Consider the following 27,796-nt stretch of genomic DNA (forward strand, 5'->3'; position numbering starts at 1 on the left):
TTATTTATTTATTTTTTTGCACACTTGGGTTTCACTCCCATGTAATCCCGTTAAGGTGTGAAATGCCCCGTCCTCAGTAGTACGAGCTCAGGTGGGAGTGAGCGGCAGGATGCCTGGTCATGGCTGACCCAGGATAGATGGGGCTGTTTGGGGAGTTCCAGTATGTCGACGGAGGGCCGAAAAAGTTGCCAGGGGAGACGGGCATAGGTGCAGGGTGGCCACCCATGAAGTTCATTTTGGGCTGGTGGCTGTGGTAGGGCTGGACGTAAGACATCTCAGTCTGGTACTTAACAATCCCGCCCTCCGCAGCATGATTCTGGTGTGCCTGCGAGATGCCTTGGAAGTCAAATTTGTAGGCGTAGCGCTTGCCATGCACCTTAGTCATGATGTTCTTGTCATAGTAGTAGCGCAGAGCGCGGCTCAGCTTGTCATAGTTCATGTTGGGCTTGCTCTTGCGCTCGCCCCAGCGCTTGGCCACCTCGTCAGGGTCGGTCATTTTGAACTCGCCGTTGGTGCCCTCCCAGGTGATGATGTTGGCGTTGTTGTTGTCAGACAGCAGCTCCAGCAGGAACTGCCACAACTGAATCTGCCCCGAACCTGGAAGGAGCAATGGGGAGAATTGAGGGATCTGGTACTGACGAAGCAAGACAGCAATAACCAGTAGTAGCTGTGTGAAATGTTTGAGCATAAGTGTCTTTATTCTTGTTTATACTGGAACATTTTGCAGGCTGTCATCGTCTGTGTGTAAATATCAAGCCACGACCATCGGACAGCCTTTGAAATTAAAGCCTTTCAAATTATCAAAGGAGGAAAAAAAAAACCAAAACATTTCAACCCCTCTTCATATATCTAACGTCTCAGTCAGATTCTGTTTTTTGTTTGTTTTTTTTTCACCAAATGTGACCTTTTCACTGTGTGGCTTGGAGGAAGAGTCAAACAACGGGGCAGAAACCTACCCACAGGCCTGTGAGCGCTGGGGTCAGGGAGCTTGTATGGACTTTGTTTGCTTGTTCGGTTCTTGGATGAGCTGAGGGCTTGGCCTTCTGTGAGGAAACAGCAGGGCAAACAGTCATTTTGGTGAGAGGGAAGCCAGATTTCATCTCTGTGTAAGCGCGGTGCAATTCTGCTGACTCAACAGGTGTTGCTTATCATTTACTTCACTTTGGAAAGTAAGTGGGTGTGCGCCAGCCCTTGCTTGCTGATCTCTCATGTTGCCAAAGCAGACAGTGTAAAGGCCTCATTTGTGTCTTCCTTGTTGGTTTATCTTTTGGTAGTTTAGATCCTTACCTGGGTTGGCAAGTCGACTGCTTATGGGCCCTAATGTCTGATAAGGGTCTGTAAAGAAGAAAAAGTATATTGTTATTTTTTACATTTTGTCCTTTGCAGATGTTATTTTAATGTTTTTTGATGTTTACCAGTGCCTCCGAAATTTCATCTTAAATGCCTTCAAGATTTTAAAAAATGTAAAATGTTGTACCTGAAGCAAGCAGTTATTGATGGAGTGAAATATATTTAAATCACATGTTTGTTCAGTGATTTGAAATAGGTCTAGTGTTGTACTCATTGATATCTGCCAGTTGGATAAGCAGAGATGAGTTACAATAAAATAGCCCCCCCTTCCAACAAGAAATCGGCTAACATCAACACCAGGTCAAGTCGCTCGGTCAGTCGGCCCGCTGCTTTGGTCCAGACCAAAATATCTCATTAACTACTGGATAAATTGCCATGAAATTCTTTACAAACATTCAGTGCCCCCACAGGATGAATCCTACTGACTTTGGTGATCCATGAGGATGGCATTTGTGGTCCTGAGTGAAATATCTCAAAAAAATGAAATATTGATATTATGTTAATTATGCACAATATCGTGATGGCAGATGTTAGGCCTTGTGTTTCAGTTGGTTTCGTCTGGTTGCCTTTTCACTTAAGTGTAAATATTGTTTTTAAACAGTTTTGTACAGTTATACTGACAGACTCCCTCTCCAGCTCCCTTACCCTCATATTTGAGTGTAATTCATCTGCTAAAAATTTAAATTAAAATAAAATGGGATTATTTATTTATTGCTATAGATATCACAATAATATTGTTATCATGAATATTTTTTGCCCAAAAAAATAGTGTAGTGAAAATCTGATGTAACAGCCCTAGTATAGACATTCACTCCCACCCCTGGATGAAAAGTAACAGTGACACTAAAGACACTCCCACCAGCCTCCTGTTTGTATACCACACTCTACACTCTAAATGAAGATGACGCTGAGCATGGTACCTGCTTAGCATCACCATGTTACTGCAGCATTGGCTTTGTGAGCACGTTAGCATGCTGATATTAGCATTTAGCTCAAACAGGTGCACAGAACTGCAAAATGGCTGTAGACTGTTATTTAGAAATGTAGGGCTCTTGATTAAAATTTAAAGTTTAGCTCTCTGGGTTAGAGCGATCCTTTCCAGCACATTGTGAGTTTGTAATCAGCTTCCCCCAGCTTAAATCTGAATATGATCATCTTTGGTACAAGTGGCCTTCATACCTTGCACAATTCTTGGAGCAGGCTCTGTAACTCTTGTGCTGTGTTGGTGCTCTATGGAAGAACCTGCATATCAAAAAGGGGGAAAAAAAAAACCCAAAAAACTTGTGTGTTAATGTTTGATCATTAGCAATGCCCTAGTCTTGAATTAAATTTATATGCAAAACCAGTAGGAGTTTATGCTCAGTTTTTGTTGTCATACCTTTAGGCACTGCAGTCATGGTGTTTGCTGTCCAGCTGTTTCTGCGGCTGATCTCATCAAACCCGCTCTCTATACACACACAAACGCACACACAGAAAACAACTATAAGACATTGACAATGTGTGGCATAAAAAAGGCTTTGAAGTGGACAGTGGGACAGGACAGCTATAGTAGCAAGGAAGTCCATAAACGGAGACAAGGACGATAAGCCTTTGGGGGTCTGAAGATGACCCAAGATGAGTTTCTTGGGTGATCTTTTTTTTTTTTTTGTTCAGGCCACCCCTGTTGCCACAAGATTGTGAATTGTGTCCCAGGAGTAGGACCCATACCCCCCATTTCCCGTGCCGGTGCAGCTGTTTCCTGTCTGAAACTGGCTGTTGAGTTTTGGACTCATCAAAGTTTTTTGTTGACTGAGGCCAGTGTTGTGGCAAGGAACCTTTTAGACTCTTAAAACTATGTGACACGGTTCTGAAACGGAACACGTTATTTTTTTTTTTTAAATCTCTAAATCATTCAAGTAGTTGTCCTCACGGCTGTAAATTCATGCCTGAATTCTGAGGTTTGATTCACAACCAGAAATATTCATTAAAGTCAAAATGGAATTAAAAGTGACTTTTTCATTTTTTTTGTTTCTTTACCTAAGTAAAAGCACAAATACAGCAATATAAGAATACCCCCATTAGAAGTAAACTTCAAAAGCAAAAGTACTGGTGCTGCAAGATAAGGGCCCTTGTGAGTTATGATTAGTGTATATGACATAATTACACCATTATACATCAAGACTGATGTATGAGTAGCATTTTACTGTTGTAGCTTTTAACTACTTTGTATACATTTAGCAGGTTAATTCCCAGTGGTCCCCAGCTGATGAGTCAGACCCCCGCAAAGGATGTCAAGATAACCTGGGAGGTTTAGAGGGGAAATCTCAGACACATGAGACATGAAAGGGCCCCAGGCAGACAGTTGTTTTGTAAAGTGTCACAAGCCAAAAAGGTTTGGAACCACCTGTTAAACTTTATAATGTATTGTGTTTTAGAAACTTATCATATGTTTTTATGTAAAATCTCACTCTGTCAGAATTATAGCTGTCAGAAATATGTAGTGCAGTAAAATAAAAAAGTAATACTTGAGTGAATGTACTTGTTGACTTTTTACATGACTGCATACAATTAGATTTAAGCGGTTTAACTGCTTATACTGTATGATAATTGGGCATCTATAAAATGCACAAGCTACCAATTTAACTTACAAATTCAACTTACAACTCCTTTCTCTTCTACAGTTGTGCTGTGGTCTTATTTTAGCCATTTAAAATTCACTTAAACAGTCTGATTTCACAGCATGTCCCGCCCTTACATCCTGTTTGAACTGGGGCTGTTTTTGTTTTTTTTAAAGCACAGCAGAAAAACGAACTGTGTCTCAAATCTTCAAGTCTTAGTTTTTTGTAGTATTTTGCCATTAACTAATCAAAATTACAGTTTGGGGAAACGTCCTTAGTTATTATTTATTAAGTTTTCAAAACTTACAGTCAGCTAATCTGCCTCATCAGGACTGTGTGGGTGTGGTTTGATGAGTGACAGTTTTAGTAACAACGCCACAACTGTCATCAGGTTTTGATTCTAAATGTTGCTAAATCCTGATTGGTGCAGAAAAAAGACAAGGAGAAAAACACAAAGGCACAAATCTCTCGTGAAATACCTGACACTGTTCTGACTTAGCAAGACGCTGGTTGAGAAAATGAGAAAGAGAGTGGATTATCTTACCTGCTTTCACCTGTAGTCTGGGTTGTTGCTGTTGTGGGGGTGTGTTGTTGGTGGGAGTTGTGGAGTATGAAAATGTAGGGCTACCTGAAGCAAAGACCACAGAAAAAGTCAATATTATGTTTTGTTGAGGGGGAACACAAAGGAAATCAACGCCATGAATAGTGTTTTGAAATAAAGGGTGGACATTAAAGACATAAGAGAGGTGTTGATTTGACTCTCAGGACTTTTGAGGACTTGGTTTATGGTGTTGTTGTAGTACTGGATTGTGTACTACAAAGATGCTGCTGTCATCAGTCAACATCCTGAATGTTGTAACATTACCTTGAAAACCTGACTCATTATCAGACCTTTTTATTAAATCTGAACAATATTGTTAATTATCTATGTTTATGTATTAATCACCTGTTTGTAACAGTGATTGCAGAAGCCGCTGCTGCTGCTGCTTCAGATACAAACACTACAACATGATCCAAGTGTCAGAGATCATCATATTGTATGTGAAACACAGGAAACCTGCGTTGTCAAAAAGGGAACAGTGGTCACGACGCTTGCTGAAGAAAACAAATTTGTTTACAATGTGGCAAACTTCAAATGACATCATGTTTTTCAACAACATGAGTGCTCTCATAGTGTGAGGTGTTAACATTATTTTGTGCTGAACTGGAGTGTCACTCATCAAAATATGAAATAAAGGACTGTGAGCATTACAATGCCAAATGCAGACATGCTGTATTTTCAGGGCTGTGATTAACAATTTTCTAAATGCCCATCATAATTTCAAAGAAGCCATAGTGACACCCCCCCCCCCAAAAAAAAAAACTGTCAGAAGATGGCAAAATATTCATTTTTACAATGATATAACAGAACAAAGTAGAAATGTTCATTATTTTTTGTCAGGGTATCTGCAGGTCTTAAAAAGCAGTCATTAGCAGGTGTTAAATTTCTTCCTAACCTGCTGTATACAATAATTTTAATCATAAATTCTTTTTAGTGATTTTCTTTTTTTTTTTTTTTTTTTTTTTTTCCAGAAACTGGCTATAAAATCTTCGGTACTATTGTTACAGACATCTGATCTTAAATTAGTTGTTTTGAAATTGAGTAGTTCATTCATCCATTTATTTTTGCTGCTTATCCAGGTTCAGGTCATGTTTAATTATTGATTAATGTTACTATTAGAAATTATTGTTACATACTGTTGGGAAGCCCTGACAAAAATGTGACATAAATGCCAATAAAATCATGCATTTGTGAATAATGTTCAGCTTTTCCATCCTTACTGGTTCATTCATTTTAAATACCTGGGATGGTATGACTGTGAAACAGGTATTAAGTTTTATGTGGTATAAAAATGTCTGTAAATTTAACTTTGTGATTGCTGCAGAAATCTTGTTTGTCCATCATTTTAATCGATTAATTGTCAAATTTCCACAAAGCCTTACATCTGATTTTATTTCTGTCCCTGGTTACGTGCAGGTAAAATGCTTTGGGCCACAGAACAATGAACAAACCTTTCACTTTGTTGAAATCTGACAGACGAAGAAAACCAAACAATGACTAGAAAGATCTCAGACACAAGGCGAGCCTTACTCTGCCGGAGGTAATTGAGGTGCGACAGCAGGATGTCTGCGTTGTAGGCCGACGTGAGACGCATCATGTCGTCCTTGGTCATTTTGCACAGGGCCTTGCCGTCCAGGGCTTGGAAGAGCATGACGTCCACCTCCTCCAGGACGTACTCCTTGATGGCCCAGTCCAGCCACTGCCGCACGTGGTCCTGTGTCCAAACCTCGGGATCTGATATCAGAGGGTGGAGAGAGTAGAGCAGCTCAGAAAATCCTCAGGATTCACTGATTTATAATAGTGTCTCACTTTGTTGGAGATTTTTTTTAAGTGTAGATTATGTTGTAGCTGCTTAGAGTTTATACATGCTGAACTTTAAAATGAAATTTAAATTGAGATGAATGTTGCTCTGGTTTTCTGGGTTTAAAAAGATGTCACAAACAGGAAATTGTAGACGTTTCAGGGAAAGTAGTCATACAGAAATTAAGTGACTGTGGTCAAACTGATAACGTTTATATAATGGATTTCCTGTGCAAAATACCTAAGGTTGAGAAGAAAGATCCTGCTATTAGTACATAAATAATTAACATTCTAGTGTTGTTTATCATTTCTACATTTGCATACTGTTTTTTTAGATCCCTCTTTATTAGAACATGAAAAGATGCTGATTCAGTGCAAAATCAACAGCACTGTGTCACTTTGCCCTGGTTTATTATGAAGCTGCACTTTTGATCATAAAAACTGTCAAATACACAATTACAAGTACGTGGTATACTTCTAGTTAGTTTTTTAAAGTTACGTTGCAGTCTTTATTATCTACTTTTGTAGATAATAGCTGTATCTTATAGCTGTGTCTTATCTCAAGAATCAGATGTGTAAGCTTTTAGCAACCAGTACTTTTAGGTTGATTTCAGCCACGGTACAACACTAAACTATATCAGCAGTCTGAGTCAGGAAGGTAAGCTCATTTCCAGTAGCAAACAATGGCCGTGCTGTGAATTGCCCGTAACATTACACTGGCGCTGTAGTCGTGAACAGAGGCCACCACACCCTCGGGTCCTGATTGTCCTTGGTTAACACATGTTACTGTGATGCAACATCCATGAATTATAATGCAGAATAACTCAGTGCTGGTGACTCATTGGAGAATCTCGTCAGATTCCACTGAGCTGGGTTTAAAATTGTCCAGTACTGCTCTCAGACATCGTATGCCTCCAGATAATGACTCACTGGAAGATGGAAAATGTAAAATATGTCATCAGGTTAGATTTTAGACAGCTGGACTAGTGATTCTTAGCGGGGACCAAATGGACTAGGTGCAGTAACATTCACTATGAGTACTCTGATAGTGATGACACATCACTGACTTTACTATAAGTCATATCTGTACTTTTCCTCAGCAAAGAAACAGGGACATCCACTGGCTGTATTTATGCTCGGCTGACAGCTGCGTCTTTCAGGATGAACATTCAACAAATTTTATTTCAAATAGTCTGTAAAGCAATGGCACATGAAATTCAACTAAAGGACTTTAGTCTTCTACGTTTTAAAATCTAAGGCTGTTGCCATTCTATATTTTTCATGTTGTCAACAAATCCCATGAAAAGATCAACACGTGTTGTTCAGTCTGACTTCCCCAGCCTGTCTGTCCAGCCTCAAACTGGAGTATGGTGTACGTTTGCTGGGGATTACTTTCATCTGTGGATGAGTACATGTTAGTGCTGTCAGGATCATTATCACCTGTTTATCTTTATGCTCATAAAAAAAAATCTTTTAAAAAATCTATAGAAATATTGTGATTTCAGATGTCACTACTGGTTATTTATCCTTTTTGATTAAAAATTAAAATGCCTCCTCATTTACACCTTTTAAATGGCTGAAACCTGCCATTGTTTAGCTGTGGCACTGGAGAGTTGTTGTAGTAGTAGTAGTAGTAGTAGTTGGTGGTGGTAGTATTTTGGGGAAGAAGAGCTAGACACATGCTGTGCCCATCTCTGATTCAGTTATTGATATTGCACAAGCCCAGTGAGTGCCAGCTCTTGAGAAACCGTCTTGTGACGGGGACGGTCCTGTGTGAGCGATGGAGGGTGACTGCCAGCTCATGTGAGTGAGTCGGCTCACCTGCTGGCACGATGACCCTCTTCTCCTCTGTGGTGCTGCTGGGTGGCGTGGCGGTCTGGGGACTGACACGAGGCTCCGCGTATGAGGCCTGATAAGGCATCTGGGCCCCGTCGTTACTCATGTGCCTGGAGCGTTTGGTGACACTGCAGTCCACAGGGGACTCACGGCTAAAACACACAGAGGACAAAGATTTGTGTAAAGTGATATGAAATTTCTTTATCAAGATGCTTCTGTTTATCTAACCGTAAGAACGAGTTGATTATTACTTTGGCTGCTAATCTCAGGCAATAGGCCATGGATTTCAGTTTCACCTGGGTGCAAGTGTATTTCCTCTTGCAGTATTTGCTAATATCTGTAGTTGACAGGTTATAAATTTAGCCCCAAACTGTTTCTGAGCAACAGGATTCTAGTGAAAACGTCTACAAAGAGCAGGGTGGTGGTAACCTCCAGCCCGGTGCAGCAGCTGTTTGTCAGCTCAAACTTAGCTTAGTTGTAAAGTTGCAGCACAGAAACTACTTATATTAGTCATTACTTAATATTTACACCCAGTAACTGCCAGCTATAACTACTCGAGCTCAAAAACCACATGAACTGAGTTGTGTGGATACTCAGAAAAAAAAAGCCTCCATGTAGCAGTAGCATTCAGATCCTTTAAGTACTGACACAGCATTGTGAAAATACTGTGCTACAATTAAGAGCCCTGTATTCAAAAAGTACAGAAGTATTGTCAAAGATGCACTATAACTCAAGACTTAAAGTATTCATCGAAAGTACAATATAGAGTAAAATATATGACATTATTAGACTGTTAAAACTGCATCAATGTGTAATCATCATGTTACTGCTGTAGCTGGTTAAAGTGGAGCAGGTTTAACCTACTTCATGTACAGTAAAGTAGTTGAGGCCAGTGGTTACCAACCCCGGGGTCAAGCTCCCTCCAGGGGGTCAACAGATAAATGTTAAGGGGTCTTGAAATGATTGTGATAGGAAATAAGAAAAGACAAAGTTCTGCAATACAAATAATTTTAATGGACTTGGACAGTTATTTATAATATGTTTTTTTCTTACTCTGAAAATTGACTCGACTACATGTCAGATGAATGTGGTGGTGGAAAAAGTGCCTCAAGTCAGTTTTACTTAAGTACAATACTTGAGTAAATGTATTGAGTTACTTCCCACCACAGACCATGTGTAATCCTTCAGTTAAATTTAAAACTCCATATTTGGAGTTCAAACATTTTCATCAATCAGTTATGGTTTACTGTATAATGACATAACTGCATTTGGTAAGTGAGCAATAAACAAATATTTTAGGGTCAGGGAAAAACCTGAATGTTGACATGAACTGTAACAAAGGCACAATCAGAGAATGCGGGAACCCGTTCTCCCCTGTGGCCCCCGGCTGGTCCTGACTCACCTGGTTCCGTTGACGTGTTCGCCTCTTTTCCCAGGGTTTTGCGTTGCTGACCCCACCCACTCTGGCTCGCTGGGCTCGGGACTCTGCTTGGAGGCCTGGCTGAACCCGCCAGGCGACGTCATCTCAGCCTTCATGTGCATGGCCGGGGCTGCGGGGAAGGGCGGCTCGAAAATGGGCTGATCCTCACTCACCACGGACAGTGCTTCCTGTCCAACAGAGCCACAGAGGTCAGTGTCTGCCATTAATGTGCCAGTTCACAACCTGTGGAAACTTTTTTTTTTCCATATACAGACTCAGTTTATTCCACCTAAGATGCTTCGGTAAACACAAACAGAAGCGACACCTCAGTGGCTGTAAGAGCTAACAAAACCAGCACAGCAGATTATAAAGATAAAACTTTAATCTGAACAATATTGTTGGGCCACAGCTGCAGGTAGATTTCCATCCAAAAACTCTATAACTCTATAAGTTGACAAGAAAACCTCCAGTTAAGGATTAAGGATCTATTTATTTTTTTATTTAAACTTTTTCCCTTTCCCTTGGAACTTGGTTGTGAATCAACAAAATTATTAACACAGTTTGCAGAGGATATACAAAAACAAAATTACAGGAACTCTTAAAATCTCCTATTATATCTCCTTAAAATACTGACTGAACACAAAAAGAGATTTGTAAATAGTCAGTATTTTATTCACCAACTACAGAAGATTAGCTTGAAAGTATCCATGAAATGTAAAGACATACTAATATTTAGATTATTATATTATCTAGAAATTATCATTATGTCTCAAGAACCTGCTAAATTGATTTTCATTTGTAGAATGGATTACCTGCTTTGCCAAACCCTCTTTTCTGTTGCATCCTTCATGGAATATTATAAATATGAAAAGTTAGATAAAGATTTGCTGTCGTAGTTCTGTTGCTGTGACAACGTTCTTGTTTGTTTTTCTTTTCTGTTGCTCAAATGTAATTGTTATTGTGCAAACTAGCAGTGGTCGACCGCTCTGTGCTCGCTCAGAGGTAGTGCAGCAGTAGATTTTGAGAGTTGGGAGCATTTCTTGTTCACTTTTCTCTGCCATGTTTCCCCACTGCATGTTGAAATGCTCTGAATTCAATGGTATTTTTTAAAGGTGTGTTTAATCTAAACAGCCAGTGAGCCAGGAGGTTATCAAACCACTGGGAAAAACAGTGTGTGAAAGCAGTCAGGAGGCTGCCTAATCTTAAAGAACATCAGTAACTTCAGCCACAGTTTTACTTTGTCGTTAGAATTGGGGTTGCGGGGGGGGGAGGGGTGTTAGCTCAAGGTGGAGTCTAATCGAGATTTCAGTCCGTCTTCCTGTGTTCAGCACCTCCAACGAGGCCTCACAACCAACCCAAGATGGCACTTTGATCTCACGCTCTCGGGAGGGCAGACTCTGGACCTGTTGTTCTGTCTGCTGCTCGAATTAAGCGTGTGCACGCGTGATGCGACCACAGCAGTCTAAGTGGGTGCAAGTGCGTGTTTGTTTAGAGGAGCTGAGCATTGTCTTCGGGCCTTGTACGTCAGTGCCGTGCTTTGTCAGTGGCCTACAGGAAACCTGGCCGCCATGTGCGGAGGAACCTTTTGGCACAGGCCAAGAGAGAGGAAATGGTGGAGGAGGGGGGCACAATGTAAAAATGTGGGTCATTTTAAAGTTGGAAAACAACACTAAAGGCCTGTGGAGAGGGGGTCAGGTTCACTGGACAGCAAGAGGAGTATAGCCTTGATTGAAGTGCCGCCTTCGCATTGTTTTTATTTTCTCTTTCCTTTTTTTTTTTTTTTTTTTTTGCCTGTGTGTTTTTTTTAGCTCAATTGTTACTTGAGCATTGTTAACCACATCTTAATGCATGGCACACAGTCTGGCATTTCCTTGAGGCTGCAGAGAAACTGATGTAGAAGTTAGCAGTGCATGTGGGATCTCAGCAACCTGCTGCTGCTGCAGCATTGAGCATCTGCTGCTGTGTAATGGGTACACCCTTTTTGAAGCAAGCATAGGCAAAAGGTTTCAGTAAAAGTTAAATAAAATAAAATGTTTGATTTCACATCTAATAAATATTACATGATAAAAGTTGCTCAAGATTTAAAGACAGAGAAACGTATAAAATGTTGGTGACTTGTATGATTCAGCATTTAGCCCAGAATTGCGAATGTAGCAGAATCAAAGATGTCAACTTAATCCTTGCATTCTTCTTCTTGTGCCTACATTACCCACAGTGCAACTTGATTGTCAACATTAAGGTTTCACTCAAGCAACATCACACAGCTCCCTCTGGAGCCACAGAAGTGTTCAAGCAACTTTTTTCCACATATGCAGGATTACTCCCCAACACCTGTAAACAGACTTTAATGGAGTCCTCCTTTAAATGCTGCAAATCAATGACAACATAAAATGTTATTTTGCAAAATAAGGGCTCTAAATGAAGTAGATGTCACAGTTTTAGGTGATGGATATCTGATTCTGCCTGCTAACTAAAAGCTAAAATATTTATTTTTAAATGTATGTATTTTTAAAGACGTGCATTTTGCATGTGATAAAAGTGTGCAGTAGGACATCATTTAGTCCTGCTCAGCTTTATTTTGACCACACTCCCTGTTTTCTTCTTCAGCTGATTGTCTTCCTCTGACACGCTGAGTGCCTTCAGAGGCCCATCACTCTGTGCAGAAGTGAAACAGTTGGCTGAAAGTGGGATAAAACAGGCTGTCGACAGCAAATTCTCATGAGAATGCAAGATAGTGAACAGTTGTATCTCGTGGTTAGAGATGATTTTCTACTGTTTTTTTTTTGGGTTTTTTTTTTTGGTGCTCAACACACAAAACTGTTGATATTATCGTGACTTGAAGCCGCTCATAACATTCAGTTTTCAGCACAGTACACTCAGTGACAAGCTAATGCTTTCACAACCACAAACACGCACTCCCGCTCTTTCTTTATCTTCCCCTTGCGCTCTCTCCCTCTCTTTCTCTCTCTCTCTACCCTCTGCACACTGATACAAATATACCAAAATGTGGCCTGACCGCTAATGCCACAACTGACTTCCTGCTCAGTGTGTTTCAGCCTGTTGCTCAGTGACACAAAACAACTTTTAAAAACATGACCTTCTTGAAGCTGACGCTGCCTTGTGCCTCAGTGTCCTAAAATTTACACGGCTTATGTTCAGTTTGATAGTAAACACTTCAACCTCTTCACTCGCTGCAAGAGCACAAACGTGAGCTCCTGTATGGAAACTTTTGACATGGCTTTAAGTCAGCAGCTTTGCGGGTTGCATCATGCAGTCTTGCTCAAACCAAGAGCTTGTTTACGACAATGAGGTTTATCCTTCTTATATCTTTCATAAAATATCGCTTTAGATTCACAGTTCGACCTCAGGAAAAGACAAAATACCACCATGTTTGACTTTGATCTCCTAACCTGATGCAGTTTGAAAGCTCCATTATATGTTTCTACTTTTTTTTTTTTTTTTTTTTTTGCAACAGGGGTATTACAACACAGCTTGAATGAGATATGTCATGTTATGAATCGAACGCGTTTTAAAAACTCAAGGCTCTCAATTTTTAATGCCAGAAAAATAATTCTTTATTCGTCCAAGCATGTTTGCACACACAGGAAATTTGACCTTTGCATTTAACCCTAAACCCATAATGAACCCTAACACAGTTAGGACCAGTGAGCAGGTGGGGGCACTTGCTCAGGGATGTGGAGGGAGGGGAAAGCGTTGTTCACTCACTCCCCCGCCTCACATTTCTTCCCGCCGTGCAGGGATTCGAACCAGCAACCTTTTGGCCCCAATCCCGCTTGTCTAAGCTCTAGGACACCCTGCCCTGTGCCCTTTAATGTGAAATTACATAAGAAATTCAGCTCTAGAAAAACATGTCAAGTGAAGTTTTCTGCTAGATATGATTTTATACTGAATTTTATACTGCGGGTGGAGCAGCAGCCTGAGTCAGTGTTCCTCGGCTGAAGCCCACTTTGAGAACCACATCTGGAGACTACAGCCGCCCCTAATGATTATTTTCATTATTGATTTAATCTGACAGTTATTTTCTCAGTTAACTGATTAATCATCTGGTCTTTATAAAACTTCAAAAAAAAAAAGTCAAAATGCATATAAATGTAAGTGAATAATCCTCTGGAGCCCAAGGCGACCTCGGCAATTGTTTTGTTTTCTCTGACCAACAGTTAAAACCCAGAAGAAATTCAGTTTGCTGTGATGTAACACAGCCTTTCTCACATTTGAGAGGTTGGAACCATTAAATTTCAGTAGTTTCTGCTTTAGAAATGACTAAAACGACAAATTGTTTATCGAATAGTTGCAAAATTTGCTGTTGATCGATTAACTGATCGGTAGATTAAACCCAAATCTAGTCCTTCCCCTGGAGAACGCAAGATAGGAGTCGCAAAATGAAGATCAAGATAGGAAAGCTAGATTTCTGCTAGACAAGTGCAGGTAACAGGTCATTTTACATCTTTAGACTTTTAAAAGTGAAAGGGAGTTAGTTTTAAGGGATTTTTTAATTTATTTGGTTGATTAACCAAAAAACCAATGGAACCAATTTCCTAAATGGCAACCAATGATGTGGTGAGCAGCTACTTACCTACACCTTTATAGGTCGGAAATCATCACTTGTTCATAACACCAATGAATTTCTCATTTGTAATGTGTTGATTAAGGAGCTGATTTGACACGTTTTGGTCCCATCTACAGTTGAGTGCAGTTCAGTCTTAAAAATAATTCTTGTTTCATTCATGGTGTTTTGGTCATCCTGAAACTGTTTTTGTGCTGTGGCTTGATGGAGATTTTATGTGAAATCTTAAATAGATTTGAAACTTCAGAGAATAATACTGAACTTATCTGACTTTGAAAAGCAGTGCCATTCACCCAGGATTGACAAAACCTTGTCAAGCCTGCAGAAACCTAATGATTTGTGGGAACTGTGTGTTTTTAGAAATGAAAGTGCTTTGCTCCACCAAGGCTTCCAAAAGTTTATTCTTTTTCAACTAAAGGTGTGGGGTGGGTGTTAGGGCTGTATGGGAGGGTCCTTAAATGGATCAAGAACCCACACTGACACAAAATTAGGTGTAGCCTACAGTAACAGGCCAGAGATGAAGTTGTGCAAAGGCACATCCCTGTGTCCTCGTCATGTCTGAGGCAAGTGGCAGAAAGCAGAAGTAAAAGTTAAGGCAAGCTGATTTTGCAAAGGCCTGAGCAGCTGCGCTTTCTGCTGCACAAACAACGGTGCGGTTTTCACAGCTTGGGGACTGGCAGCACACAGGCCTCTGCGGGCCGCGACACTCCGCCGGGCCCGGTGAAAGCGCGTCACCTCCAGCCCGTGTGAGCGGCCGCTGAAGGGTTAAAACGCTCAGTTTGTCCACTTCGTTTCTCTCTGGCGACGCTTTGTTGCTTTTTTGACTTTTTTTTTTTTTTTTTTTTTTTTTTTTTTTTGGTCCAGGAGAACGGAAATGTGTGCGGAAAGTCTGAGGTTTGAGACAGGAAGCCTGTTGAGTTCAGATAACGACACCTGACAAGTGCTCCCGTTTGCAGCTATAAATTACACTTAAAATAACCTCAAACACACAATCTGCTGCGACAGAGCTCAAGAGAATAATTATCTAAATAATAATGACGATTTACCAACGAAGAATCACATCAATGAGCCTGCGTTTAAGCAGCGAACACATTTTAAAGGACTAAATGTATGATTTTTGTGAAGTTTTTGTCTGAAGATGTCCTCATTTTCAACCTCATTTTACAGCGCTGTCCCCTTTATTTAACCACTCCTTTTATGTTACAATAAAACAATTATGTAAGTGAATCTATTTGGCGTCCAAATATAAATACATATTTGTTGAAAGCGAAACAAGAGAGAAATGAGTAGCTATAATTATTAGTTCCTCAATCTACTGAGGCCCCATTTTTCAAAAGTCTCTTTATCTGGTTTTTACAATAGAATGAATCCCACATCAACTCTTGTTCAAACATCAAGTAATTCCTAATTCAGCGTTTTTTAAAGAGGTAAGAGTGGCGATATTGATATTGCGTCGAAACAAGGAGAACTTACACAAACGTTTGCAGGAATATGCTGTTGCAGAAATAAAAAAAAACAAAAGCCTCCAGGCCCAAAGTTGCATTTCAGGCGCACATTCGTTAAAAAAAAAAATAGCATGAATTTCTATGTTTATGGCCCACATCAGCAGATTAAAACAGGTTTGCTTTTTCCCCTCATTGCGCAATAATCAGTTTTTAGTGTTAATTTCATTAAAAAAAATTTAAAAAAAATAAGTGCTTGTCGATTTGAATTGCGGACGTGGAGGCCTTTATTTCTGCGTTTCTTAGAAGATAAGACATGGAAACAATTAACGGCGCTGTGGTCGTCGGGAGGAGATAAACAGGTGTAGCTGTTGTAGTATGAAATGTGAAATACCAGTCATCTGATGGAAATGGATCCTCCTGCTCTCTGAACGCGGCTCTCGCTGTATCCAAATTGATCCATGGCGCCTTCAGGGACACCTGCCTTTTGCGCACCAATAAAATCCTGCGTCCCTTCGTTAACTTATTCTTCGTTAAAGAAAGAAATAACAGTTTGCCAGCCCGCTAAGTGTTGAGTAATTTCACTCTCATTATTTTTTGTTGTTGTTGCGGCTCCGTGGACAGCGGCAGATGAGCTCGATTAAACGCAGCAATTAAAAAAAAAAGAAAAAAAAACCGAAAAGCGAGCGTTTGGAAATCCTGTTTTACGCGTCTAACCGGCCACCAATTTGTGTTTTTATCTGAGTGTAAAGATGGTAGTGGTTAGTTGTGTTATTATAGAGCCGACATACAACCACGAACGGGAAGGAAGAGGAAATTTTGTACAAGAAGGAAAGAGTGGGGAGCTCGCATCACCGCCTTGACTCTCTCACTCAGCAGACTCAGGGCTGGTGTGGGTGGCCGCCTGTCATTTTCACCTCCAGCAGCAGCGTTAGAAACAAATCAAACACTCACCTTTATCGTACAGTCCATTGCAGCAGCCTCGCAGTCTTTGTCATTTAGTCGTTTTTGTAAATGTAACCGCTAATTTAGCCTCTAACCTCACTTCAATTCATGCAGGGGTGCATTGGCTCTATGGCGCAAACCATTGCAGTTACAATTTTTGCTCACAGACCATAACCGGATGGCAGAGTTTTTTTTTTCCTCTCTCTCTCTCTCTCTCTCTCTCTCTCTCTCTCTCTCTCTCTCTCTCTCTCTCTCTCTCTAAATTGGGAAGTGAAGTCACACTAAACACTGAAAGCATGAAGCTGCTTCTCATGAAACCAACACTTTCTGTTGAGAAAGAAAAACAAAAGCTTTCTAGTTTGTGTGTGTGTGTGTCGGTGTTTAGATTAATGCGCAGAATTATATTGGAGTTCATGACATATGAAGTCAGAGCTGATAAACTCACAAGTTTTCGTTTGAAACAACTGATTGTTTTGCGTTTTGCAGTTTAACCACAGTGAAAATGAAAGGGGTCACAGAACAGTCCTTAATGTGCCAGAACGAAAATAGCTTTGCGGTCCCAAAGTCTGTTGAAATGGTGTGTCCCTGACTAAATAATAATAATAATAATAATAATAATAAAAATCTCTACAAATTTAGCCTTTTAAACACATGTGTTTAAGTGAGTAGACAGCCAGGCACCAGGTTATTTACAGGTATTTGAGCATCATAAATAAAAACTCATAAATATGGTTCCTTTGGATCCAAATCATTTCAGGGTGTCTGGCTTCCTACATAAAGGGAAATGCTCTGAGTCTGTTAGAGGTGTGGAGTCTTTCTATTAGAGGAAATGAGAGGTGGGTAAACATGTAGGACAACCTATAACTAAATCTGCACTAAGCAGAGGCAGAGCAGTCATATGTAGTATACAGCTTCTTTTATTTTCTTTCATTTTATATTTTTTGTCTTTGCATGTTCATGTCCCGTGTTGGGTCGAACTAATCAATATTTGCTCGCTTTAAAACAGCACCAGCTGTCGGTTGTCCTGAGCATCTTGGAGAACTTGCTGCAGATCTTCAGTCTCTTCATGTAATCCCAGACTGACTCCAGGATGTTGGGGGGGGGGGGGGGGGGGGGGGGGGGGGGGGGGGGGAACTGTCTGTTGCAGGACTCCTTGTTCCTCCTGTCTCTGAAGATAGTTCTCTGTGACCTGGCAGCAAGTTTGAGGTCGCTGTGATGCTGCAGAATGAGTCGGGGACCAATCAGATTCCTCCCTCCTATTGAATCATGAATAAGAATCTAAACATCTAAAGCACCTAAATGTAATGTAATTTAGAAATGGTGCTTTTTGTCCCACTCAGGACATATCTTGACCTCAGAGCTTTCCACAGATAAAGCACCACACTCATCACATTAATGGACACAAGACGGACCGTTTCCTAAAACAAAGGGGTCAAAATCAATGCAGCAGAACCAGAGATATTGCCCTTTAGATTCCATACATTCATCTTGTCAAAACCTTGCACCTACATTACCCACAATGCAACTCTACCACTGACAGTTTGATCAGAGGTTTGGGTGTGTATGAACTAATGTCTCCTCCAGCCTTTAGCAGAGATTATGAGTGGGTTACTTCTTCTTCTTCTTCTTCTTCTTCTTCTTCTTCTTCTTCTTTGTAGTCTTCAGCCCCAGCCGATGTTGACTCAAGTGACATCACACGAGGCAGTTTTTTTTTTATCACATTTTGCACAGTTCCCTCCGGAGTCAGGAAAGGCTTTAATCAACTTTTTACACACTAATGCTGCCCATGACATGTAGACTGGCACGCTAAATCACCACAGTGTCCTTTAAGACTATTTACTGGATCATTATCAAAGAGGTTTGTGTATATTTTGTGTTTATTCAAAAAACAAAAAGAATATTAGTAGATGCATCAATGTTTAATTTTCGGCCTAGAAGTAAAATTTACTTTAAATTTCTGCCCAAAATAAACAGTAGTGGTAAGTAACTAAGTATTTCAAGTACTATACTACAATTTTGAGGTACTTGTACTTTGAGTTTGTCCATTTTAAGATACTTTATACTTCTACTCCACTACATTTCTTTAACAGCCGTGTAACTGCTTATTTGGCAGATGTTATTTAAGTTATTTTACACCAAATCCACGTTGAATTTATACGATATAAAGCATTGCTTGGTTGATGTAGTTAACCTGGCAATCAATGTAGTTTACATAGTTAAAATGAGCTCAGTTAAAGCTAATGTTTGTGTTGAGGAACACTTTGAATGCAGAGTTTTTACTTGTATTTGACCAGTTTTAAATAGCTGAAATCCTTTGGAAACAACATTCAAAAGGTAAAAATACTGAAATTACAAGAGCACGGGAGAGCTCCTCAGTTAGGATGTCAGGGCTAAACCACTGCCAACGTGGGAGCACAGGTAGTGAGCTGGCTGCTTAACATGTGCGTGTGCGTCCAGTCACCTGATTATGGTTGATTTCTCGAAGTCGATTAAAGTATTGATACTTTTCAGTTCCATTGAAACGGCCCTGGCTGTGGTTCCTGGCGGATTTGGGGCTTTTGCACTTCGCTGACCCGCAGCGGGATGATCCTCGGCTGGTCGTTGACCGCAGACGGTTGTTGATCACTTCGTGTGTTGTGTAACTTTATCCCGGTTGTGTGTCCTTGTCTTGAGGTGGGGCTCCCAATCACGACTCTCGTCTCCCACCGTCGCGCACGATTTCACCCGGCTCCACTTTTCCAGATGGAGCTGGCCGTCGTGTGTGTGTGTGTGTGTGTGTGTGTGTGTGTGTGTGTGTGTGTGTGTGTGTGTGTGTGTGTGTTTTCCTCCCTGTCGGAGGAGAATAGCAGAGATGTTTGTTTATACAAGGCCCTGGGCTCGGCCTTATCTGCCGCAGCCACTCACGCCGTGATTTCAGACTTTCTTCAGCGAGTACTTGGGTGTTATTTTTTTTTACGGGCCATTGTTTTGTCGAATGGTTTCTAAAGATACAGACCCTTTTTTTTCTTTCTCCCACCTCATTAAAAACCTGACTGGCAAAGCTCTGATTTCAGAAGCATGCACTTCATCCCCACCCAAACCGTGGCTCAGTTATTTGGCCCCGCCTGTCAGACAATCGGAATGACCGCAGCTTTGAAATATGTTAAGGCCATTCAGTGATAGAATAAAAATACACAGCCTGATGTTTCCAACCCAGTGAACTTTTGTCTTTGTGTTCCATCCTCAGCAGGTCTGCAACTAAATTTATAAGGCTTTGGCTTTATACCACTTAAAAGCGCCCCCTTGATAAAAGGAAATAGATAAACAATACATGTACTATAAATTGTGCATGATGTTTAGAATGATGTATTGTATACATTTTATGATACATGTTGCTTTAAGGGCTGATGATTTTTTATTTATTTATCAGGAATTAATCTGCTGGTTATTTTTTATTTATTTATTTCCAATTTATCAACTGATCATTTGGTCTTTGAAATTAGAAAAATGTATATTACATCATCTTCAGATGTCTTTTTGTCCAATCAGCTGTCCAAAAATGGGAAAATATGCAGTTTACAGTAATAATGAATGGAATGGAAAGAAAGCAGCACATCCTCACATCAGAGAAACAAACTAGAAAAAAATTGGTATAGTTGCTTGAACAACTAATCCTACTTAAATGATTGCTCGATTAAAATAGTTGCCCATTAATATTCTGTAAAATCAAGTAATCAATTAATCAACTAATTGCTTGAGCTGTACCAGAGCTATAGCTCTGCCAGAGTGACTGTAGTTTTCCATCGCACGAGCCTTAAGAAACTACTAAATAATCACATCTGAGAAGTTTGAAACCTGCAGTGAGGTTTTGATATTTGTGCTTAAAGACATAACTTAAATTAGTTAAATTGCTTGTGGTTCATTTTTAACATCTGGTGAGACCGCCTCATCAGTTTTTCTGTTGATCAATGAACAATTGGAAAAATTAACTAATAGAACAAATGTAAATAATCAGAAATATTATAAAGGTGTGGTTTTATTTGTGGGACTCTTAGACTCTTTATACAGTGACATGACTGTGTTGTTGGGAACAGGATTCATCTACAGTATCCTGATAACAACTGTTCCAATGACAGATTTAGTGTAGTGATTGTTTTCAGTAGTAAATGGGCTTTTTATGCTTTAGACTAAGAAAGTGCCAAAGGGATATATAAAAAAAAAAGAGCATTTCTTCAAATATTAATGCACAGATTCACTTTATGAACTTAAAAAATTGAAAGCAGAAATTGTGCCATGTGCAAAAGTTTGGGACCCCATTACTTGCTAAAAAAAAAAAAAAAACTACTTTCCAACAAGATGTCCCGGCCTGGCAATGCTTTTTGTAGCAGCTCAGAGTTTTCCTCTTCTTAAGGATTTGTCAGCCACTCTTCCCGTAGAAGCCAACCTCTTTTCAGTTTTAGTGTCTTTACTGACTGCAGGGCATTTGCATCCAGAATTTGCTGATATGTGGTGGAATCTATTCTTCCCTCTGTCCCTGCAGTGTTTCCTGTGCCACACAATCCCAAAGCAGAACATTTCCACCCTCATGTTCAGCAGTTGGCAAAGGGGAAGCAGTTCCACGCTGAGTTAGTGCACATGTCACAGTCACGCTGCTGTGTTTTTAAAACTCATGACATGAAAAGTGCATTAATATATTCACTGGTAAGGCATGTTTGCAGTATAAGGACTAAATACGGAGCTTTTACACCCTTTCACATAAAACTGCATGAGAGAGTTAGACTGCTGTAGCTTCTTTTATTACCATTATTTTTTGAGGTATTTTTCCTCTTTTAACCTCCATTTTCATTCTTTGCCATCCTTTATAAACCCGTGAGTGTTTTTTATGAATGAATGTTTGGTTGCTAAGGGGGAAGTGATGGGGAGGGGGGGAGGCTGGGGGGGGGGGGGGGGGGGGGGGGTCTCTGACGTCACGATCTGTTAAACAGACGCTGGAGCCGTCGGTCACGACGCGGAGCGGTCACGCCCCTCCCACCCCCCCTACCCCCCCCCCACCACTGCGCTTATAACGGGACACTGACCACTGTGTTGTATAGTAGCGTGTAAACTTCAGGGAAACAGCGGCGAACAGAAAAGAGAGAAGCAAAGAAAGTGATGTACTGGGACACTGTCATCAAACCGGGAGACAGAAACACAGACAGCAAAGACTCGAAAGTAAAGGTGGGTTTGATTTGAATTTGATTGATTTATTGATTTGAAGATGAAGAAAACAGTCCAGAAGCTGATGTCATTCATTCATTGCGTCCAAGTTGTTGCCTAGTTTATCTGTAATAATTGATCACACTGAATAAAAGAAGCCTGAATATCAGGTTCATATGACCAAATACAGACTGTGGTGGGACAAAACAAGTAAGCTAATCATTATTTTTCATTATTTTCTGACATTCTATAAAATAATTTCAGAAAAACAGATATTGATAATGAAAATAATTGTAAATACATTTGGACTTTCGTGTTCTTTGTATTGGGTCAAGGCTGGATTACCAACCTGGAAAACAGGACAGCTCCTCAGGGGCCCCAGACCCCCAGGAGCCCCAAAGTCTCAGGTTTATTTCATATCATTTGGGTTTACATGATTTGATTAATTGGAAATTTCTTATAAATTTGAAGTACAGCTTGTCCATCCTCCATCCTGTGGCCTGGTCTTGTAGAGGGACACTTTCAAAATCTAGTCTCAAGGCCGTCACTGTATTAGTTGATAATATCCTCCTTTGTTGTCAAGTTGTGTTTTATCGATTTGCTTCATTTGTTCCTGTGTGAACACCCAGAAAACCTCAGGTAAGGTTATATTATTCCACCGCTGAAACCTGGGAGGCTGCTATCAATGATTATTTTCATTATTGATTATTGATCAACACTTGTACATGCTGAAAGCATATGGAAAACCGGAATTACCAATTTACTGTCAAGTGAGTAATCAACTGATCATTTCAGTTCTAGAGTACTGGCTGGTTTCCAGTGACACGGCCAAGGAATGCTGGGAGTCACAATGGGTCCAGTAACAATATTTAGCCTTAAGATCCACAGGAGATTAATCCAGCCAGGACTGTTGCTTCTGTCTCTAGATATCGATCAACAATAAGCACTGAAACTTGCAGTGATGATGAAAGTTGTAATCACATGGCTTTTTCAACACAGATGGAGATTTGCCAGACTGGATATTACACAGAAGACTTCAGGACACAGGAAGTGCCAGCTGGCTTCGACTTTGCGTCCTATGGTGAGTTTAGAGAATCACTTGACTCCATGATGTCGCTGCATCACAAGTTAAACACCATGACTTTTGTCCCGGTGATGGTACAAGGTTTCAACTCTCAGCCCAGTCAGATAAGAGGACAACTTTTTTTTTCCTCTTAAATGTTTGTGCGATCTGTTTCCTCTGAACCTGGGCAGCTGAAGGACAGAGGAAATATTTTCGCAGACAGTATCATCACAGCTGTCAGAGCTTTCTCTGTGAGACCTTGACACTGGGGGCTCTTGCTCAGACCCACAGGCTGTGTCAGGATAGTGGGGTGCCGCTGTGTGCGTGTGTGTGTGAAGTGAGTAATGCGTGAACGGGCTGAGGTAGACAAAGACCGAGAGAAGCGGGGTGGTCAGGTTAAAGACACTCTCCATGTTGCACTCCCCTCCCTAATCCTTTCCTCCAGACTTCCTCCTCGAACAGATTTAGAGCCCCCCCCCCCTCCTCCCTCCTCCCCATCCCTCCATCACTCCTCTGTCACACTCCCTCCTCTGGCGTTTCCTCCTCTCTCTTCCTCTCCCTCCCTCCCTTGTTTCCTCCTCATAGCTGCCCCCTGAAAAAACCTGGGGTGCAGGGGCTTGAGTGCCTGGTGCTGATTCGACAGACAACAAATGGCTTTTTCTTGTGTCAACATCCATCACAGATAATAACCCAAACTTACAAATTCACTATATCTTTCCTCTCTTAGCGACTGTTTCCCTGAGCTGAGCTGCAGTCTAAAGGACCATACCAAAGATTTTTTTACTACCTGTAAAGCAGCCTCTGGTTTCAATTTATTTTATCATGATAAGAAAATCTTCTTGCAGAGATTTAAAAACGTGCTTGAAATGCTGTAGTTAGTTGCTTTTATTGTATTGATATTGCAATTCGGATGTGAGCATGGTTATGCTCATTCAGTGGCGATCCAACGTTCAAAGTTTGCTGCCAAAAACTGATGTGCTCACAACTTGAGTTGTAAGAAAATCAAACAAGACAAACAGTAATCAAACATGGACATCCAAAAAAAAGAAAGATAATATAAATCTAATGCTTTAAAAATGTCACTGTGCAGCTGTTAGCTCTCATGTCTGACTTTCACCATAGCACCAAAAATGAGGAGTATTCAAAATCACAGCTGTACCACAGTATCACAGTAACATGTCTGACCAGAAGTCATTAGAAACGGGTGGATAAGTCTCAAATGCGATGAATTTCAAGCAAATTTCAAGTCTCTGAAAGCAGGATTTCATAATGTGCTGCAATAAATGGAAACCAATGGCTGCACAGTTGGGATGAAATTGGAATTTTTTGCGTTGGAAAATGTTAAACATTAATGTAAAGTATGTAGGATAAAACCACTGGTATGGTCCTTTTACAAGCATGAACTGCGCTTCTTCCTGCCTCCATCATCATTCACTGACTCCATCTGTCTGTATTGTGTTTAACCTCCAGACTACCCTGGTGAAGACCTGTCTTTTCTGTTAGACAGTAAAGCACCTGCACAGCAGCAGTATCCAGCAGAGAGCAGCTACCCAGAGCCGCCGAAGGCTTCTCATCCTTACGACACCAAAGGTAGAACCTCAAAATATACTGCATGGTCACATGTCTTTGGTGTCTTTGACTTTTATCACAATATTTGCTCCTTTTATTCTTTTCCCTCAGTGAGCACCGGTGACACTGCTCTCTTCAACCTGGACTCATACCAGGAGTTCAACTGGTGGGCTTCATATCCACATGGTGAGCCTCTGGCTGTGTAGTTTCACTCATAATGTATCTGTAATGCAGGACTTTCTTTTTCTGACTAACTTTTTGTTTTTGATGAGCAGATGGACTGACAGTAGATCAGTCACAAACTGGATACCAGGGGTCTCCACAGACATACCAGAGCCTGGTGCCCCAGAGTGGACAGTTCAGCCCAGCCTTGGAAGGCAGCCACAGCCCCTTTCTTACTGGAAAAGGATCAAATGCGTTACAAAGTAAGACATACTCACAGATGGATATTAAAAAAAAAAAAAACACCCTGCCAGTGTCCTGACAACAGTTCAGTGTGTAATTCTTCTCTTTGTTCCAGGTGAGACAGATCAGAGCTACTACGACTCTGACGGACAGAGGCAGCCATCGTCCTTCTGGCCTGAATACCCATCTCCCAGTTTCGCTACCCCCCTACCACACCCGCCTCCGGCATCCTGCCCCTCAGACTCCAGCCCTCACTCTTCAGAGCAGTACTGCCCCCGTGTGGCCAAACGCAAACACCCCCACCCCCAGAGGCCAGACAGAGAGGGCCAGATGACAGCTATGTCAGCTTATCCAGGTGGGAATATGCTGTCTTATCTCCTACGTCTTCATTGGTTGAGAAAATTCTACACGTTTAGAAAAACATATTAAAATCCCAAGAAATAAGGATTTTCCCCTCTGGTCCTGAAGAGTTGACATTTTGGACAAATGAGACGTTAACCTGACAACAGCAAAAAGTGTTGTAACATCCACACAAGTTGATCAAAATACTAACAAGTTGTAATGTTTAAAATGAAAAGAAGTGCAAAAATTAGATGTTTCATAAATTCAAATGAGAAGATTTTCCATCAACATTTAATACTTATGTCCCTTTAGCAGTGATGGGAAATGCTGATTGATCAAAGACACATTTCTGATTCCTTTGCTTCTCTAAATGACAGAAAAACTGTTAAACACATATACAACATTTATGACTTAAAGGATCTCAATACTTCTTCAATGACTGATTATTACAGGTTAATAAAATCCCACTTGCCTTTTGCAGCCACATTAATCAACGTGTTTATTCATTTATTCATTCAGGTTCTGGTCCAATCCAGCTGTGGCAGTTTTTACTGGAGCTACTTCTGGACTCTGCCTGCCGAACCTTCATCTCCTGGACGGGAGACGGCTGGGAGTTTAAAATGTCCGACCCCACAGAAGTAAGGAAATGTCCTGTTTTACATTAGGGCCACTGCTGACCAGTAGTGGAAAGTAACTAAGTACATTTACTTAAGTACAAATTTACTTTACTTGAATACTTACTTTACTTGAATATTTCCATTTCATGCTACTTTGCACTTCCAGTCCACTACACTTTATAGGCAAATGTTTTACTTGTTACTTCACTACATTTATTTAAAAACATGTAGGTACAACATACTTTTCAGATCAAGATTTTACATTAAAAAAATTAAACCAGTGGCTTCCAAAAAGCATTGGTGGGGCCCCTGGTCACAATTTAGATGTCTATTAGTTGTTAGCTGTTTCACCAAGGAGACATTTTCCTTCTAAACTTCTCACGTGGTTTGACGTAAACAGCTTTTCAAGGCCCAGTGAGATGAAATTAAGAAAGAGGAAAGGTCCTAAATGTGCGGCAAAGTAAGCAAAGCTCTGCTACACAACTTTGTTTTCTTTCTTGCCTCATTAACCATCTCATGACCCCTCAGATTTATCCTGTGACCAATTGCAGGGGCCCAACCCCTATATTGGTAACAACTGGACTAAACTAATGTAGCTAAAACTATTAACACTCTATTTATGTCATAAATAATGATATATCTGTCACGGGGGCCTAAAGTATTTTTACATTACTAGTAAAGTACTACGAGTACTTCTTCCACCGCTGCTACAGGGAGCGTTTATTCAGTGATTTTCTGACATATAAACACACCTCAGATCAATTCTAAGTGTTTTTTGTTGATCCCACAGGTGGCCAAGCGCTGGGGCCAGTGCAAGAACAAACCCAAGATGAACTACGAGAAGTTGAGCCGCGGCCTGCGTTACTACTACCACAAGAACATCATCCACAAGACGGCGGGCAAACGCTACGTCTACCGCTTTGTCTGCGACATGCAGGGCATGCTGGGAAAGACAGCACAGGAGGTCCTGACCAGTCTGAACGTTTTGCCCACAAGCACCGAGTCGTGGCAGTGCCCGGCAGCAGTGACGTCGGAGCACAGCAGTGAAACGTGGGCGTCACAGTAGGAAACGGGTGCCCGGACTGGACTGGTGCTGCTGGCTGAGAGTGACCAGCACATTTTAACAGAGTACTATAGCCTACAAAGTAAACACTGCCTCTTCCAGCCCTGGTTGACCTACAGTGTCCTCATGGGGTGATGTCACATCGAGACCAGGAGCCAGTTTGTAGATGCTGCATTTCAGGGAAAAAAATAACCCAAAATTCATAAAGTCACCATGCAGTCAGTCTTTAAAGAGATTGTTTTTTTTTTCTTAAATAATAGATGAGGCTAAATGGAAGTCTTCCGATACCTAACCCATAAACCAAAAGCTCCTTAACCTCAGGGCTAAACAACTGCAGCACAGGAACTATCCAAGGAGCATTTTAAGCACTATAAACAGATACTTTTCACAGCGTCTGGGGCCATATTTTCATTTGATGTGTTTCTTAGGAGGAAATGATCTGTAAATAGTGTTTATATGAACCTATATGTAGAGTTTTGTGCATTTATATTATTTTTTAAAATACAAAACTCATGTCTACCTCTGTTGCTACTCGTAATAACAAACTGAGATCATTTTCTGGCACTCACTGTGAAAGTTTTAGCCTGTGTGATGATTGTTTTGTGTAAATAAATTGTACATAAACATACATTTGTGTGAAGAGTCTAACTCTGTATTAATAAAATGTGTTTGCAATATGTGTTTAGTATTCCACCTAGATTCTACAGTCACAAAATAATTTAACTAGATGAGATATTTGAGAGGATTTCTGGGACCACTGTCTTATAAAACACCTGCAAGTAATGTATTTATTAATAGTTAAAACGTATTTCACAGGTCAGTTGTGAGCCAGCAACTTTTTGGTTGTCAAGTTGGAAAATGGAGACCTCTTCAATTGACTGTTTTACCACTTGTGGAGAAAAGCCGGAGGACATCTGGATAAAAATCCATGTATAAACTGCCTGTTAACAGACTTGATGGACCGTCAGACCATTTACGGTGGATTT

The 27,796-nt window shown here is 40.7% G+C and overlaps 2 protein-coding genes across 7 annotated transcripts; one reads left to right on the plus strand and one right to left on the minus strand.

The window, feature by feature from the left end:
- Window positions 1-7: 7 nt before the first annotated feature.
- On the minus strand, window positions 8-16,748 carry fli1rs (Fli-1 proto-oncogene, ETS transcription factor-related sequence). Of its 5 annotated transcripts, none has more exons than XM_071470293.1 (10): window positions 16,586-16,748; window positions 9,587-9,792; window positions 8,170-8,336; window positions 6,079-6,282; window positions 4,492-4,575; window positions 2,729-2,797; window positions 2,530-2,592; window positions 1,288-1,335; window positions 957-1,043; window positions 8-597 (listed from the first exon to the last, which is right to left on the minus strand). In XM_071470293.1, exons 1-10 carry the CDS (start codon window positions 16,601-16,603, stop codon window positions 74-76), a joined length of 1,470 nt encoding a protein of 489 aa, XP_071326394.1. In that variant the 5' UTR covers window positions 16,604-16,748; the 3' UTR covers window positions 8-73. The 5 variants fall into 5 exon arrangements, with proteins under 5 accessions (XP_071326394.1, XP_071326395.1, XP_071326396.1 ...); XM_071470294.1 differs by lacking the exon at window positions 16,586-16,748 and adding an exon at window positions 16,026-16,509; XM_071470295.1 differs by lacking the exon at window positions 16,586-16,748 and adding an exon at window positions 10,417-15,959.
- Window positions 9,798-27,438, plus strand: etsrp (ETS1-related protein). Of its 2 annotated transcripts, none has more exons than XM_071470300.1 (9): window positions 9,798-9,813; window positions 21,649-21,772; window positions 22,751-22,832; window positions 24,285-24,404; window positions 24,495-24,569; window positions 24,659-24,808; window positions 24,904-25,143; window positions 25,650-25,768; window positions 26,538-27,438. In XM_071470300.1, the coding sequence occupies exons 2-9, from the start codon at window positions 21,707-21,709 to the stop codon at window positions 26,811-26,813; spliced, it is 1,128 nt and encodes a 375-aa protein (XP_071326401.1). In that variant the 5' UTR covers window positions 9,798-9,813; window positions 21,649-21,706; the 3' UTR covers window positions 26,814-27,438. The 2 variants fall into 2 exon arrangements, with proteins under 2 accessions (XP_071326401.1, XP_071326402.1); XM_071470301.1 differs by having other exon boundaries at window positions 24,318-24,404.
- The last annotated feature ends 358 nt before the right edge of the window (window positions 27,439-27,796 follow it).

Source organism: Trachinotus anak, unplaced genomic scaffold, assembly GCF_046630095.1.
Source record: "Trachinotus anak isolate AG129_WGS33_773 ecotype Australia unplaced genomic scaffold, CSIRO_AGI_Tana_v1 ptg000032l, whole genome shotgun sequence".
NCBI lineage: Eukaryota > Metazoa > Chordata > Actinopteri > Carangiformes > Carangidae > Trachinotus > Trachinotus anak.

What these genes read in the sequence shown, in the direction of transcription:
- etsrp (XM_071470300.1), top strand. Translation starts at nt 21,707, where the DNA reads ATGTACTGGGACACTGTCATCAAACCGGGAGACAGAAACACAGACAGC. An exon ending in TCATCCTTACGACACCAAAG is followed by an intron (nt 24,405 to 24,494) that starts GTAGAACCTCAA and finishes CTTTTCCCTCAG; the next exon opens with TGAGCACCGGTGACACTGCT. An exon ending in AAATGTCCGACCCCACAGAA is followed by an intron (nt 25,769 to 26,537) that starts GTAAGGAAATGT and finishes TTGATCCCACAG; the next exon opens with GTGGCCAAGCGCTGGGGCCA.
- fli1rs (XM_071470293.1), bottom strand. An exon ending in CATGACTGCAGTGCCTAAAG is followed by an intron (nt 2,593 to 2,728) that starts GTATGACAACAA and finishes TTTGATATGCAG; the next exon opens with GTTCTTCCATAGAGCACCAA. An exon ending in CAGCGCTCACAGGCCTGTGG is followed by an intron (nt 598 to 956) that starts GTAGGTTTCTGC and finishes TGCTCCTTCCAG; the next exon opens with GTTCGGGGCAGATTCAGTTG.